We start from the raw sequence: 12,060 nt of genomic DNA on the forward strand, positions 1-12,060 counted from the left end.
CTGCACCTTTGATGCCGAAGAATGGTGTTTCTCAGAAAGTTTCAGAAGGACGGCATCCTGCCGTAATGCTTTAATGGTTGGTTATGTCTCAGTTTGAACAGTTTTTGGCCACTGTATTGAAACCGTGTGGATCATTTCAAAAGTTTAAAAAAGCCAAGGAAGAAAATCTTGATACTTCAAATAAAAACTTGCCACTGGCAGAAGGAAAGGTGTTTGCAAAGCGATAAAAACAGAAAATGCTGAAAATACTCGGGAGAGAGACAGATTTAACAGGCAAATTTTAATTTCTGGGTTGGGGAGGTGGTCGGGGGTTGGTGGGTGTGTGGGAGCGGTTAGAAACAGGTGGCCACGCCGTCACAGCAATGTTCGGAAAACTTAATTGGGATTAGGCCCGATCAGCCATTTCCTTCCCATCATTGAGTTTCCCCGTTCTTAGTGTGAGAAACCCTATTGCGACAAATATGCTGTCCCCAAGAGCAGCAGGCCAATTAGAGGCCACCAGGGCGACCAGCACTACAGTGCGGCCAAGGCAGAGGGTCAATGATGGAGCCCCACAAACAAGCTAACTTGGGCAGGTTTGTTGGAGCCAGACAGATCGGCCTGGTAAGAGGAGGTTAGTATTTGGGGCACATGCGCGCCTCCATCCATAGGCAGGCCATGCTGCTGGAGGATGTCTCCATTGGACCTGTACTGCCAAAGTAGAAAGAAACCACCACCCTCATTAGCCAAAGAGCATACTTGCCAAGGTTCACGCAGGTTGCTAGCTGCTGGTTTGATACTAGTGGCATTGCGATGAGGCCCATAAGTAGCCACTTGAGGGTTTTAGTTGGTTTGTGGGCAGGAACTTCGTCCTTTGGACTTACCCTGGACTAAATCAGAGGAAGTGAGGAAGGCAGGGGGACCCATCTCATACCTTCCTTCCAGATCATGCAAACCTCCTACTCTTGAGTCTGAATCGCCTCCAGGGGTGAGGAATTACATTCCGTTCAACGTTTCAGATCTGTGACCTTTTATCAGAACTGGGGTTGAGGCAATCCAAACTAATTTCATATGGAACCCTAACAGCTGGCAGGAAAAAAAAGACTTTCACCTTGTGCATTGGGACTGGAATTGAAGAGAGCTTTCAAAAGACCTTTCACTCCTTAGTTGTTCCCTTGAAAGATATATGGGCCCTGAAATTCCAATGTTCAATTCTGTTATATGCAAGATGGAGCAAGACTACTGGCAGCCTGTTGCAGAGGGTATTGATATCTCCCTATATCCTAGAGTCCAGGTAATATGACCCCCACATATCGAGTTCCTGCCAAGACACCCACTTGACTTTGCTGCTCCGTCTTGGGTAGCTAGAGGCAGTTACTGAGCCAAGAGAAGATTTGTGAACAATAGGCCCCATCTGCCTGCTGATGTGGATGGAAAAGGCCTGATAGCACTATTCAAAGATGTGCAGGTTATCTGATCTGTCGAAGCTGGTCACCTGTTGATTGTACTGGCCTCAAAACCTGACTGCCATACACAAGACTCATATTAATATGGTAATGGAATACTTGCTGCCCACAAGGCTGGGCAGCTCAACACCATCAAGTCAGAGCAGGCTGATGATCAGTGCCCCTGCCAACATCACATGCTGTAGTATGCATCATCTATAGATAGTGATAACTTGTCTAACTTGCTCGCACCTCTCCAGTCTCCCAATTTCTACCAACTGGGTGGACTAGGAGGATCATGGGGAAAAAAAGGTTTCCTTTCAAATGCAAAGTCCAAATATGTGCAAGGTAGGTGGATTGGCCATGCTAAATTTGCCCCTTTGTGTCCAAAAGTTAGATGCGGTTACAGGGTTAAGGGATAGGGTGGGGGAGTGGGCCAGTGTAGGGTGCTCTTTCGGCGGGTCAGTACAGACTCGATGAGGTGAATGGCCTCCTTGGGCACTGTATGGATTCTGTGAAATCACACATACTCAATTGCGTATACTTGGCAGTTACTTCATTCTGGCTAGGTCACAATCCTGGAATTTCCTGCTTAACATCATGTGGAAGCAACATTATCACAAGAACAGCAGCAGTTCTAGATGAAGGCTCAGCAATACAACCTGGATAACAAATGCCGGCCTTGCTTGGGTATCCTAGGGATATGATATGACATGAATACTTCCTTGGGCAGGTACAATCAGTACATGGAAAATTTCACTTGCTTCATTAACCTTTGTTAGCAATATAAATGCTTCATTTCCTTTTGGAGATTTTAATTATCCAAATGCAATATTGGGCACAGTTCGGTGTCCATGGACTTAAATATTTTCTGGCAACCGATGTTCAATTAAAGAGATCACCTGTATAAAAATGGGTGTCAAGGTGATGATGGAAATTATAAAAGACAAATTGATTGCTGTCTATCCAGATTGTAGTAGGGTGAAAATTACAGTATTCATCAAAATAATGAGAATAATTAGACAGAAATGTTAAACTTTCAGAAAAAAACAAAGCTGTCTGTCGTTTCTACTCTATACTGTCCCTGCCGAATCAAAAAGAGAGATTCCTCTTCTATGGACACACGTTTTAAAGTATGTTACTCGTTCCCTCTTGTTTCCTCAGAAATTTTGCTCTGCACTGGATATTCCTGGGATTTATGGATTCAGCATATAAACCAAAAATTCTGACTATAATTTAATTTCTGTTCTGTTAATTGCTTAAAATATTAATTGAATGCAATAATACAAAGCACCTACTGGAGTAGCACCTAGACTGAGAAAATCTTTTTAGATCATCTATTTGCTGAAGGGAATTTTGGTTTTCTAACCGAAACTTGGAGAGGAAGATCTCTGCGGCACGCCAGCACAGTGGTTAGCACTGTTGCTTCACAGCTCCATGGTCCCAGGTTCGATTCCCGACTTGGGTTACTGTCTGTGAAGAGTCTGAATGTTCTCCCTGTGTCTGCGTGGGTTTCTTCCAGGTGCTCTGATTTCCTCCTACAAGTCCCAAGAAACGTACTGTTTAGTAATTTGGACATTCTGAATTCTCCCTCTGTGTACCCGAACAGGCGCCAGAGTGTGGCGACTAGGGGCTTTTCACAGTAACTTCACTGCAGTGTGAATGTAAACTTGCTTGTGACAAGAAAGATTATAATTAAATTTTTAAAACTCTGAAAAAAAATCCTAATATCAGTGAAGTTGCCATTCTGTACTAGAGATCTCACTGATTGATGTCACTAGATGCTGCCCATTATCGATGTTGTCTGAAATGCATGTTTCAAGGGATCTATGAAGGAGATGATGAAAATGCAAATGTCGCCTAAAATAAATTCAGAAAAAATTCAACGTTTTTCATAGCTTGATTCAGTACTCAAATGTAGAATCCAGCATCGTGGCATTGTTACCAATCATGCTGAGTACATTAATTCACATTTCAGGTGATTGTGTTATGCTTGAAGTGTTATATATGGGATAAAAATTAACTTCATATGAAAGAAAAATTATTTTTAAGCATTGACAAGACCCACTGCCTGGGAAACAAGGCAGAGCAATCCTGGCCATAATGGATTGACAAAATGGAAAGAGATAAAGGACAGAATATAGGAAGAAAATAATTAAATGCTCAGAGTGAGAGAGTTATCCCTTGTCAAATTATTAAGCCTTTTTGTCGCCTATATTTGTCTTTGTCGTCTTCTTGAGCAGAAACTCAATAACAATATACTCAGTATAATTAGTAACCATTGATGCTATTAAATGATGATGAATTATGCTACCACACAGGGAACATTCATCTCTCCATGAAACATACTGGTATATGGTTCATAAATATAATTGGGTTTGCCAGTTCAGTGTTGTCAGCATTGTGCTTTGTAGAAAGTATCTACTATAATATTGTAGCACTTAATATTTTAATGCTGTGATTTGCACTATTAGTACCAATACTCATTTAATATTGCAAAAGTTACAATGTTAACTTCATCGCCATGTTTGTTTTTTTTGTAGTTTGAACTCCTTCTCTGCCTGCTGTTTTATAGTTTGATACCAGAAACAACTTATTAGTTCTGTGCTGAATACTTTTGTTCTCTGTACATCTCTAGGGTTGACGTTCAAATTTGAATGTCCTTTTTAGCCACTTTCAACAAATCCTAATCCCTATTTTGTAAGGGCCCTTCCTGTTGATTCCATTATTTCCCATTTCTTTTACTTTGTGGTTATCATTTTGATCCCTGGCTATTTAATGGACATGTACCTTTTAAGCTGAGCAGAAGAAGTGAGGAGCTCAAAAGTTTCAAAATGGTAGACTGTGCTTTGAAGTTTCAGCTTCTGAACAGAAAAACGCAAGACTTTTTGGCACCCGAGAGATTGGGTTCGATTGATTGGCTAGAGGACAATGAATTGGCACATGGCCGAATTCTGCCCAGCGACAGGCAGTGATTGGGTCCTACTCGAGTGGGATGGTTTCAGCGAACACAAGAAGAGACAGTCGGATCCTAGATGCTGAGCGGAACAGCTGTGATTATCTCTCTATGTCCAGAAATACTGCCTATCTGCAGGTCTCTGAACCTGCAGAGAACCTGGATGAATCTACAGTGAAAACCATTACAGACTGAAAACAACAACCTCCAACTGAAGACCTAGATTGAAGAAAGGTGTACTGGAAGATGTCTATCTGAAACAAAGACTCTTATCCTTTTACTTTCATCAAAATGTTATATCCCTCTTTTTTCCCTCTTGTGTTTGTCTGTCGTGTGTGTGTGTGTGTGTGTGTGTGCGTGTAGAGGGTGGGCGAGTTAAAGAGGTGAAGGGCTTAGGAATTGGACAATAGTTAACCAGTTGTATCTGCTGAATATTCAATTATCCTCAGTGCAGGAAATGCCTCAGCGGGTCTTCCCCACCAGAGCCTGAAATAGCAACAGAGTACCATTAGGTAGCAGGGTCATTTTCGGCGCGACAAGCATCGGGAACGACCCCGCTAATCCTGCCCAGAACGTACTCTGATTTTCTTTTAGTTAGATCGCGCCCAGTGTTACTGATATTTGGGTGGATTGTTGAGAAATCCATGGATTCTCTTGGTCACATCTGCCACTTGTGTAATGTGGTGTGTTTGACCACAGTTAACTTGTTAATACACGCGTACCTCATACTTACCCTGAACGTTAGAGTATAAAATAGATATTGTAAATTGTTTTACTTTTCTGACCCTGTATAATAAAGTTGATTTTCATTTGTTTAAAACTTATGGAATCTTGTGGCTTTCTTCACTGAGCAAGAGTCTCGAAGGTCAACTTTTGTCCACTTTAAACAAAGCCTTATTGGTCCCTAACCAGATATCACCAAAACCATGGCGGCCCTGCAGTGGGATCTGAGGAACTGGAGTGAGGTAAGCTCTCCTATGGATACAAGGAAGAGGGAATTTTTTTCAACCAGTCAGGTTTGGTTGGAAGTGGGTGAGCAAATAAGCAGTAGACGTATACTCCCTCCAACCTGGAGACAATGCACCAAGAGACTCCAGGACCTCAAGTGGGCAGAAAAGGTGAGTGGCTAACACTTTCAGCTGCTAAATCCCAGACCCCGACATTCTCCCACACAGCGCTCCTCAGCATGTCACATCTTGCAGCATTTCTCTCTGTGCAGACACTCCACACCCCCATCTTACACTCACCCTTATCCTTTTGCCCATCGGTGCCCAAGCCTCACACAACCCACCATAGCTGTCTTCCCTCCTCTTCACTCAAGCCATTACTAGTGCTCCTACCTCCCTGCTTTCTGTCCTTGCAGGAGAAGAAATCACGTGAACTTGGCAAAAGGCAGACACAGAGGAAGGTCACAGGCAACTTATTCACTACTGGCAAAGCATGCCCAACTCCATTGGGAAGAAGATCTTACTCCCAAAGGCCAAAGATGTCAGCAGTGACCTGACATGAGAGTACAATGAGGCACTGGTGCTCAAGATATGCTAAGATGATTAATCCTTTGCTTGGAGACTCTGAGTTGGACGTCTTGGCTCCTTCCATCTGGATCATGTTATCCATTTACTCTACTTTGTGGAGGGGCATGCAAGTGAGGAGAAGGTAGTTGGTGCTGTTGGTGATGGTGTTGCCTGTTCTCTTGTCCCTTATCAAAGATGCAAGCTGCAGCTGCATACGTGCTCCTATGCTATGTGTTGAAAGCTGGCAGCATGAGTGGAGTGCTGGACAGATAAAGTACTATCCGAGTAGTTGGCATTCACCTCTCAAGCAATCGTGGCACTCTTTCCAGGGAGAAGAGCAATGAACCTGGACCTGGTTAGAGTCCTACAGTTTCATTGATCAAAGCTTTCCTAGCCTGTCAGTTTCATTAAAGAAGCTCTCTTCACTTTGCACTTGCCTTGGCGAGTTGCTGACAGGTCAGGATGCTAAAGGCAGATCTGGGGGTTAAACTGTGCATAATGAGTAATTTAAATATTTTAATTACTTCGCTGCACGAGGGTTCCCTACTTGCCTTCAACACGGTTTTAATGGAACCCTGAAGAGCCAGGGATGATGTCAGCATGCAAAGCTGATGTCACTTAGATTTAGCACCCTGTGCACATCCCGCGACACTTTGAGCAGAAATTTTAGACAAAGTCCCGCAGGAACGTGGAGTGTTTCTTGCTGCGGAGGCTGGTGGGAAAAACATGGCAATATTCTGGCCTTGACCAAATTAATTATGCACTCAGATGTTTTACGCCGTATTCAGTGGCAGGGTTGTCCTGGACAGCGTGTAGTCCGCTGTCATGTTGGGCTGCCATATTGAGAATGCAGCCAACATCACTGACCCACTACTGAAGAAAAAATGTCGATCTCGTGAAAATGAAGATAGCCTCCAAGAACATTCTGAGGCTGGAAGATACCTCCCGTCCAGGATACTGTATCTGAAAGGTCCACCTGCAGATGCTCCTCATACCCACTGTTCTGGTGGTCCAGGGTTGTGGACTGCCTCCATCTTGAACTCCAGAGGCAGAACCAGGTATTGTTCAGGTGAGTCCCAAAGCTGCACTTCACATTGTTCCGCGTGTGTTTCACGCCGTTGTGTTTTCCCGCTGGCATCGTGGAGAATCTGGTGTGGGAAGGTCGGGCCTTCATCTGCATCGCATTAACGGGATGCAATTTAGATTCACACCAGCAGCTGGCGGGATCTCTGACCCGCTGCGGTAGGCACCAGCAGACGATCCCGCTGTAAATTCACTCCAGTGTGAAACTTGAGTTCTGGGTCTCTCGCCATATAGTCCCCCCACACCTGCCAGCAGGGCTTGGGAAAATTTTGCCCTTTGATAAAATCTCATCAAAGATTCTGCAAAGGAGGGCAGCACGGTGGCCTAGTGGTTAGCACAACCGCCTCACGGCGCTGAGGTCCCAGGTTCGATCCCGGCTCTGGGTCACTGTCCGTGTGGAGTTTGCACATTCTCCCCGTGTCTGCGTGGGTTTCGCCCCCACAACCCAAAAATGTGCAGAGTAGGTGGATTGGCCACACTAAATTGCCCCTTAATTGGAAAAAATAATTGGGTAATCTAAATTTTAAAAAAAAAGATTCTGCAAAGGGATGTAGATAGGTAAAGAAAATAGGCGGGAAAGTGGCAGATCAAGGATAATGTGGCGAAATGTGACATTGTTCAATTTGGAAGGAAGAATAGATACACTGAACATGTTTTAAAGTGGAGAAAATGTGCTAATTGTCGATGTTCAGAGGGATTTAGGCATATTTGAACAAGAAACACAAAGTCAACATGCAGGTACAGCAAGTTATTAGGAAGTGAAATTGTATGATGACCTCAATTGCAAAGGATACAGGAGAATGGAAATGTTGTTGCAATGATGCAGGGCTTTGGTGAGACCACACCAGGAGTACTGCGCACAGTTTTGGTCTCCGTGATGAAGGAAGCATAGGTTTACCTCAGAAGGCTGCAACTAAGATTCACAAGATTGATTCCAGGGATGAGACAATTGTCCTATGAGGAGAAATGGAGCAGATTTGTCCTATATTCTCTGGAATTTAGAAAATCAGAGGTGATCTCATTGAAAAATAACATTCTGAGATTGTTAGATGCTGAGGAGCTGTTTCCCCTGCATGGAGATTTTCAAACTAGGGGCTGAAGTCTCAGGATAAGAGGTCAGCCAGTTCAGGCTGAACTGGAGCGTAATTTCTTCACTCAGAGAGTTGTGAATGTTTGTAATCCTCTCTTCCAGAGCACTGTGAATGCTCATTGAGTATATTGAAAGCTGAGATCAATAGATTTCTGGACTCTGATGGTTCTGAGGATTGGGAAAGTAGAGTTGAGGTTGAAGGTCAGTTATGGTCTGGTTAAATGTGGGAGGAGACTCAAGGGGCCAAATAACATACTTTTTATTGTCGATGAATGTATGAAACCTTTTGCCAAAGCTGATATCATTAAGCAGTTATTGCCACTTAACTTCTTTTAGTTTATCTATAATTGCTTCACATACTTCTTTTAAAGTTATTTCTCGTGCATGCTGGTGCTGATTACTGGTAAATTTTGGTATTGTTTTCGTCAATAACAACAACTTGTATTGATATTGTGCCTTTAATATAATAAAACCTGCCAAAGTGCTTTACAGGATCATTCTGAACTAACATTTGACATCAAGCCAGATAAAGATCTGAGGTTTACGCTTCCCTTTGAAGATGCCAGGGAGGGGCACGTAAAATACAGTGGGTGGTCTTCCTGCCGCTTTTAGGTCCGCCATGTATCCATCTGAAATTTTGCAGAAGGCGGAGGAGCCGTTGGACATATTAAGATGTTAGGGACTATTGAGACCCTTAACTTTTACCCGCAGCGGGAGGTGGCCCACACCATGCATGAAGCCCAGCAGCTTAGCTATACAGGCTGATGTCGGGCAAGACTGGGGTGGGTGGGTACTGGGAAAACCTTTGTTTATGAGGGGGGGGGGGGTGGCTCCCTACTGTCTCATGGGCTCAGCTACTCGTCCCTCTCACTGAGACTTACTTGGGCTCTTCCTGTAGCAGTGACCACTGCTCTGGTATCTTTTAAGATTGGCTGGCAAATCTCTAAGGCAGATTTCCTCTTGTGACGGGGGAGAGGGGAAAGATTTGTCTTAGAGCAATTAACATCATTCCCGGTATTAAATGCTGCGGGGCAGCCATCAGAATCGTGGGCCCCACCCTAAGTTTGGGATGGGGGGTGGGGGGAGGAGGGTGGTTCAGCCACCACAATGCCCTGTAAAATTTTGACCAAAAAGACTTTAGGGCAGAAGAACAGGTTTTAAGGAACAAGGACAAAAGAAAGGTAAAGAGAGACAGAAAGATTTAGTGAGGGATTTTCAGAGTTTAGGACCTACGCAACTGAAGGCAGGGTTAACAATGGTGGATCGATTAAAATTGGGGATGTTCAAGAGGTTAGATATATAGAAGCTCAGTTATCTCAGAGGGCAGGTAGAGATAGAAAAATAGAGAGGAATGAATACATGAAGGGAAACAAGGAAGAACGTTTTAAAATCAAGGATTTGCTTAATTAGGATCCATTGTAGATCAGTGACAGTGAATGGGACTTGAAATTACTTGGGGCACAGGGAGCAGAATTTTGGATCACCCCAAGTTTTCGGAGGGTGGAATGTGGAAAGTCAGCCAGGACTATGTTGGACAGGCAAGTCTGGAGGTAAAACATGATGAGAGTTTCAGCAACAGATGAGCTGAGGCAGCAATAGAATCTGGCAACTTTACAAAGCTGGAAATAGGTGATCTTAGTGATTGGTGGTCAGCAGCCACCTCGGCCAAATATGACACCAGGGCAAACTTTCTGGGTCAGTTTCAGACACTTGCCAGGGAGAGAAATTAAATCTATGGCTAGGAAATGGGGTTTGTGGTGAGGAATGAAGACAATGGCTTTGGGTCTTCCCAATATTGTGTTGGAGTAAATTTCTGCTCCTCCAGTACAAGGAAACAGCCAAGCAGTGTAACAGATTCAGGACATTGTGCAGTTGGAAGAGGTGGTGATGACATGGAGTTATGATTAAATGAATGATAGTGAAACCAAGCAAGCACAGTCCCGCCCAGTTGGATAACGGTGGGGAAGTGTCAGAGAAATTGGCGTGATAAACCATGCCAGAAGCTGCAGACAGGTCAAGAAGGATGAGGAGGGATAATTTACTTTTGTCACAAGTCTTATCGGATGTCACTTGTGAATTATTCATGTGGATATATTCATGTGGTTTAGAATAAGTGGAGATGCTCAGTTCAGTGCCATTAGAATTTATCAAATGTAACTGGAGTACAAGAAATCTTTCCATTGGTACAACCTAAATTTTTGTTGCCTCAAAACAATTTAATTTTAGTTCATTTTGAGGGAGATTAATTGCTTTTCTTCATAACCACACCTGGGTTTGTACTCTGCTGAAAATAATCAGCTGCTGAAATGTTAATATGAATGAAGAAGTGGGGTGGCACAGTGGTTAGCACTGCTGCGTCACAGCTCCAGGGTCCCAAGTTCAATTCCGGCCTCAGGTGACTGTCTGTGTGGAGTTTGCACTTTCTCCCCGTGTCTGCATGGGATTCCTCCAGGTGCTCCAGTTTCCTCCCACAGTCCAAAGATGTGCAGGTTAGGTGGATTGGCTGTGCTAAATTGCCCCTTGGAGTCCAAAGGTTAAATGGGGTTACGGGGATAGGGTGGAGGTGTGGACTTAAGCTTAAGTAGCGTGCTTTTTCCAAGGGCCGGTGCAAACTAAATGGGCCAAATGGCCTCCTTCCACATTGTAAATTCTATGATTCTATGAATTGCATGAAAAAAGCAAATGAAAAATCACAATTCCTGATTATTCAATAAAACACTTTACATTTTAAAACACTGGCGCAAGGTAACTTGTTAGAGATTTGATGGCAATGAAACATCTTTCTGGCTCTTCTGCCATTAATGAACAATGTATGAGTTATTTTACAGCGAAGCAGAAGCACTGCTTATATATGTTCTCAGTAACTGATACCTTGCTGCAGAATGCACCATAAGTAAAAACTCTGAGATGGGTCAAGAACTTAAGCTGGCCAGAAAACCTGAACACCAAACTCAGCCTTGTTTATTTCTTATATACAAGCTTGTCTTCTGTTCTTCTCTGAGTTTCGTGTGTTCCAATGGATGAAGATTTTTCTTCACCGTTTTGTAGAAACTTTCTGATCCTGTGTTTTGGTTTAGTTCTGCTGGTGCTGGGAATGTGGCTGACCGAGTCCTTGCACAGTTGCTGACTGAAATGGACGGGATTGAACAGCTCCATAATGTGGTCATCTTAGCAGCCACCAACAGGCCAGATATGATCGACAAGGTAAGGACGACTGGTTTCTGCACCGAATGTTTAATTTTGGCACCCATTCCAAATTAGTGCAAAGTGGATATGTTGATGTCATAATGTAAACAGTGTACTGACCAGACCATTTTATATGTGATGGATTTTTAAACCCATGAATTCTATACATGATTTTCTTCTTCAAATTTTACTGCAGCTATTGCAAGGGAAAAGTCTTTAAATACAATAGCTCTCATTGATGAGGATCTCTGAAATACCATGGGTTGGACTCCCCGCCTCCCCAGCCGCTTGTTTCTCCGCCACGCGCCATCTCTGGCAGTGGGATTCTCCATTCCCGCCACTGGGATTTCCCATTGTAGCCACCCCATGTCGCCGGGAAACTCGGGGGTGTGGTTGCGCTTCCAGCGGAACGGAAATCCCACCGGTGGAGAATTCACTCCTCTGACTTTTAATGTGAAGCATTTATTTTTCTGTCTCTTTTTCCCCTGTCTCCACTCAGGTAGTAGACAGAACTTCATTCGCCACCCCACCCCAAGACGGGCTGGGGCACAGCAGAATCGGTGTGAGGGTTTCTGTTTAATCAAGTGGGAAGGTGGTGGAGATCCTGTCATCTTGGCTTACTTACTTCCCCCTTATTAAGTACAGGAAGGCTGGAGGATGGCAATTCCACCCGGAAGACAATTGAGACCCTTAGCACGACACTTGAGGGCCCCAGCCTGCTGCCACAGGTAGTCAATCACCGGCAGGCTCCGGCTATGTCTTGTGTGCAACCTGCCAGGCAAATGGTTGGAGGGTTTGTTGGTGGCC

At 44.0% G+C, this 12,060-nt stretch overlaps 1 protein-coding gene across 1 annotated transcript in view; it reads left to right on the top strand.

The window, feature by feature from the left end:
• The window catches only part of spata5 (spermatogenesis associated 5), a 536,428-nt gene that overhangs the window by 144,122 nt on the left and 380,246 nt on the right, over positions 1-12,060 (top strand). Inside the window, exon 14 of the mRNA XM_038792393.1 lies at positions 11,145-11,271. Within this exon, the coding sequence (XP_038648321.1) occupies positions 11,145-11,271 (127 nt within the window). The remainder of the gene's footprint in view (positions 1-11,144; positions 11,272-12,060) is intronic.

The sequence above is a fragment of the Scyliorhinus canicula genome, chromosome 3 (assembly GCF_902713615.1).
Source record: "Scyliorhinus canicula chromosome 3, sScyCan1.1, whole genome shotgun sequence".
NCBI lineage: Eukaryota > Metazoa > Chordata > Chondrichthyes > Carcharhiniformes > Scyliorhinidae > Scyliorhinus > Scyliorhinus canicula.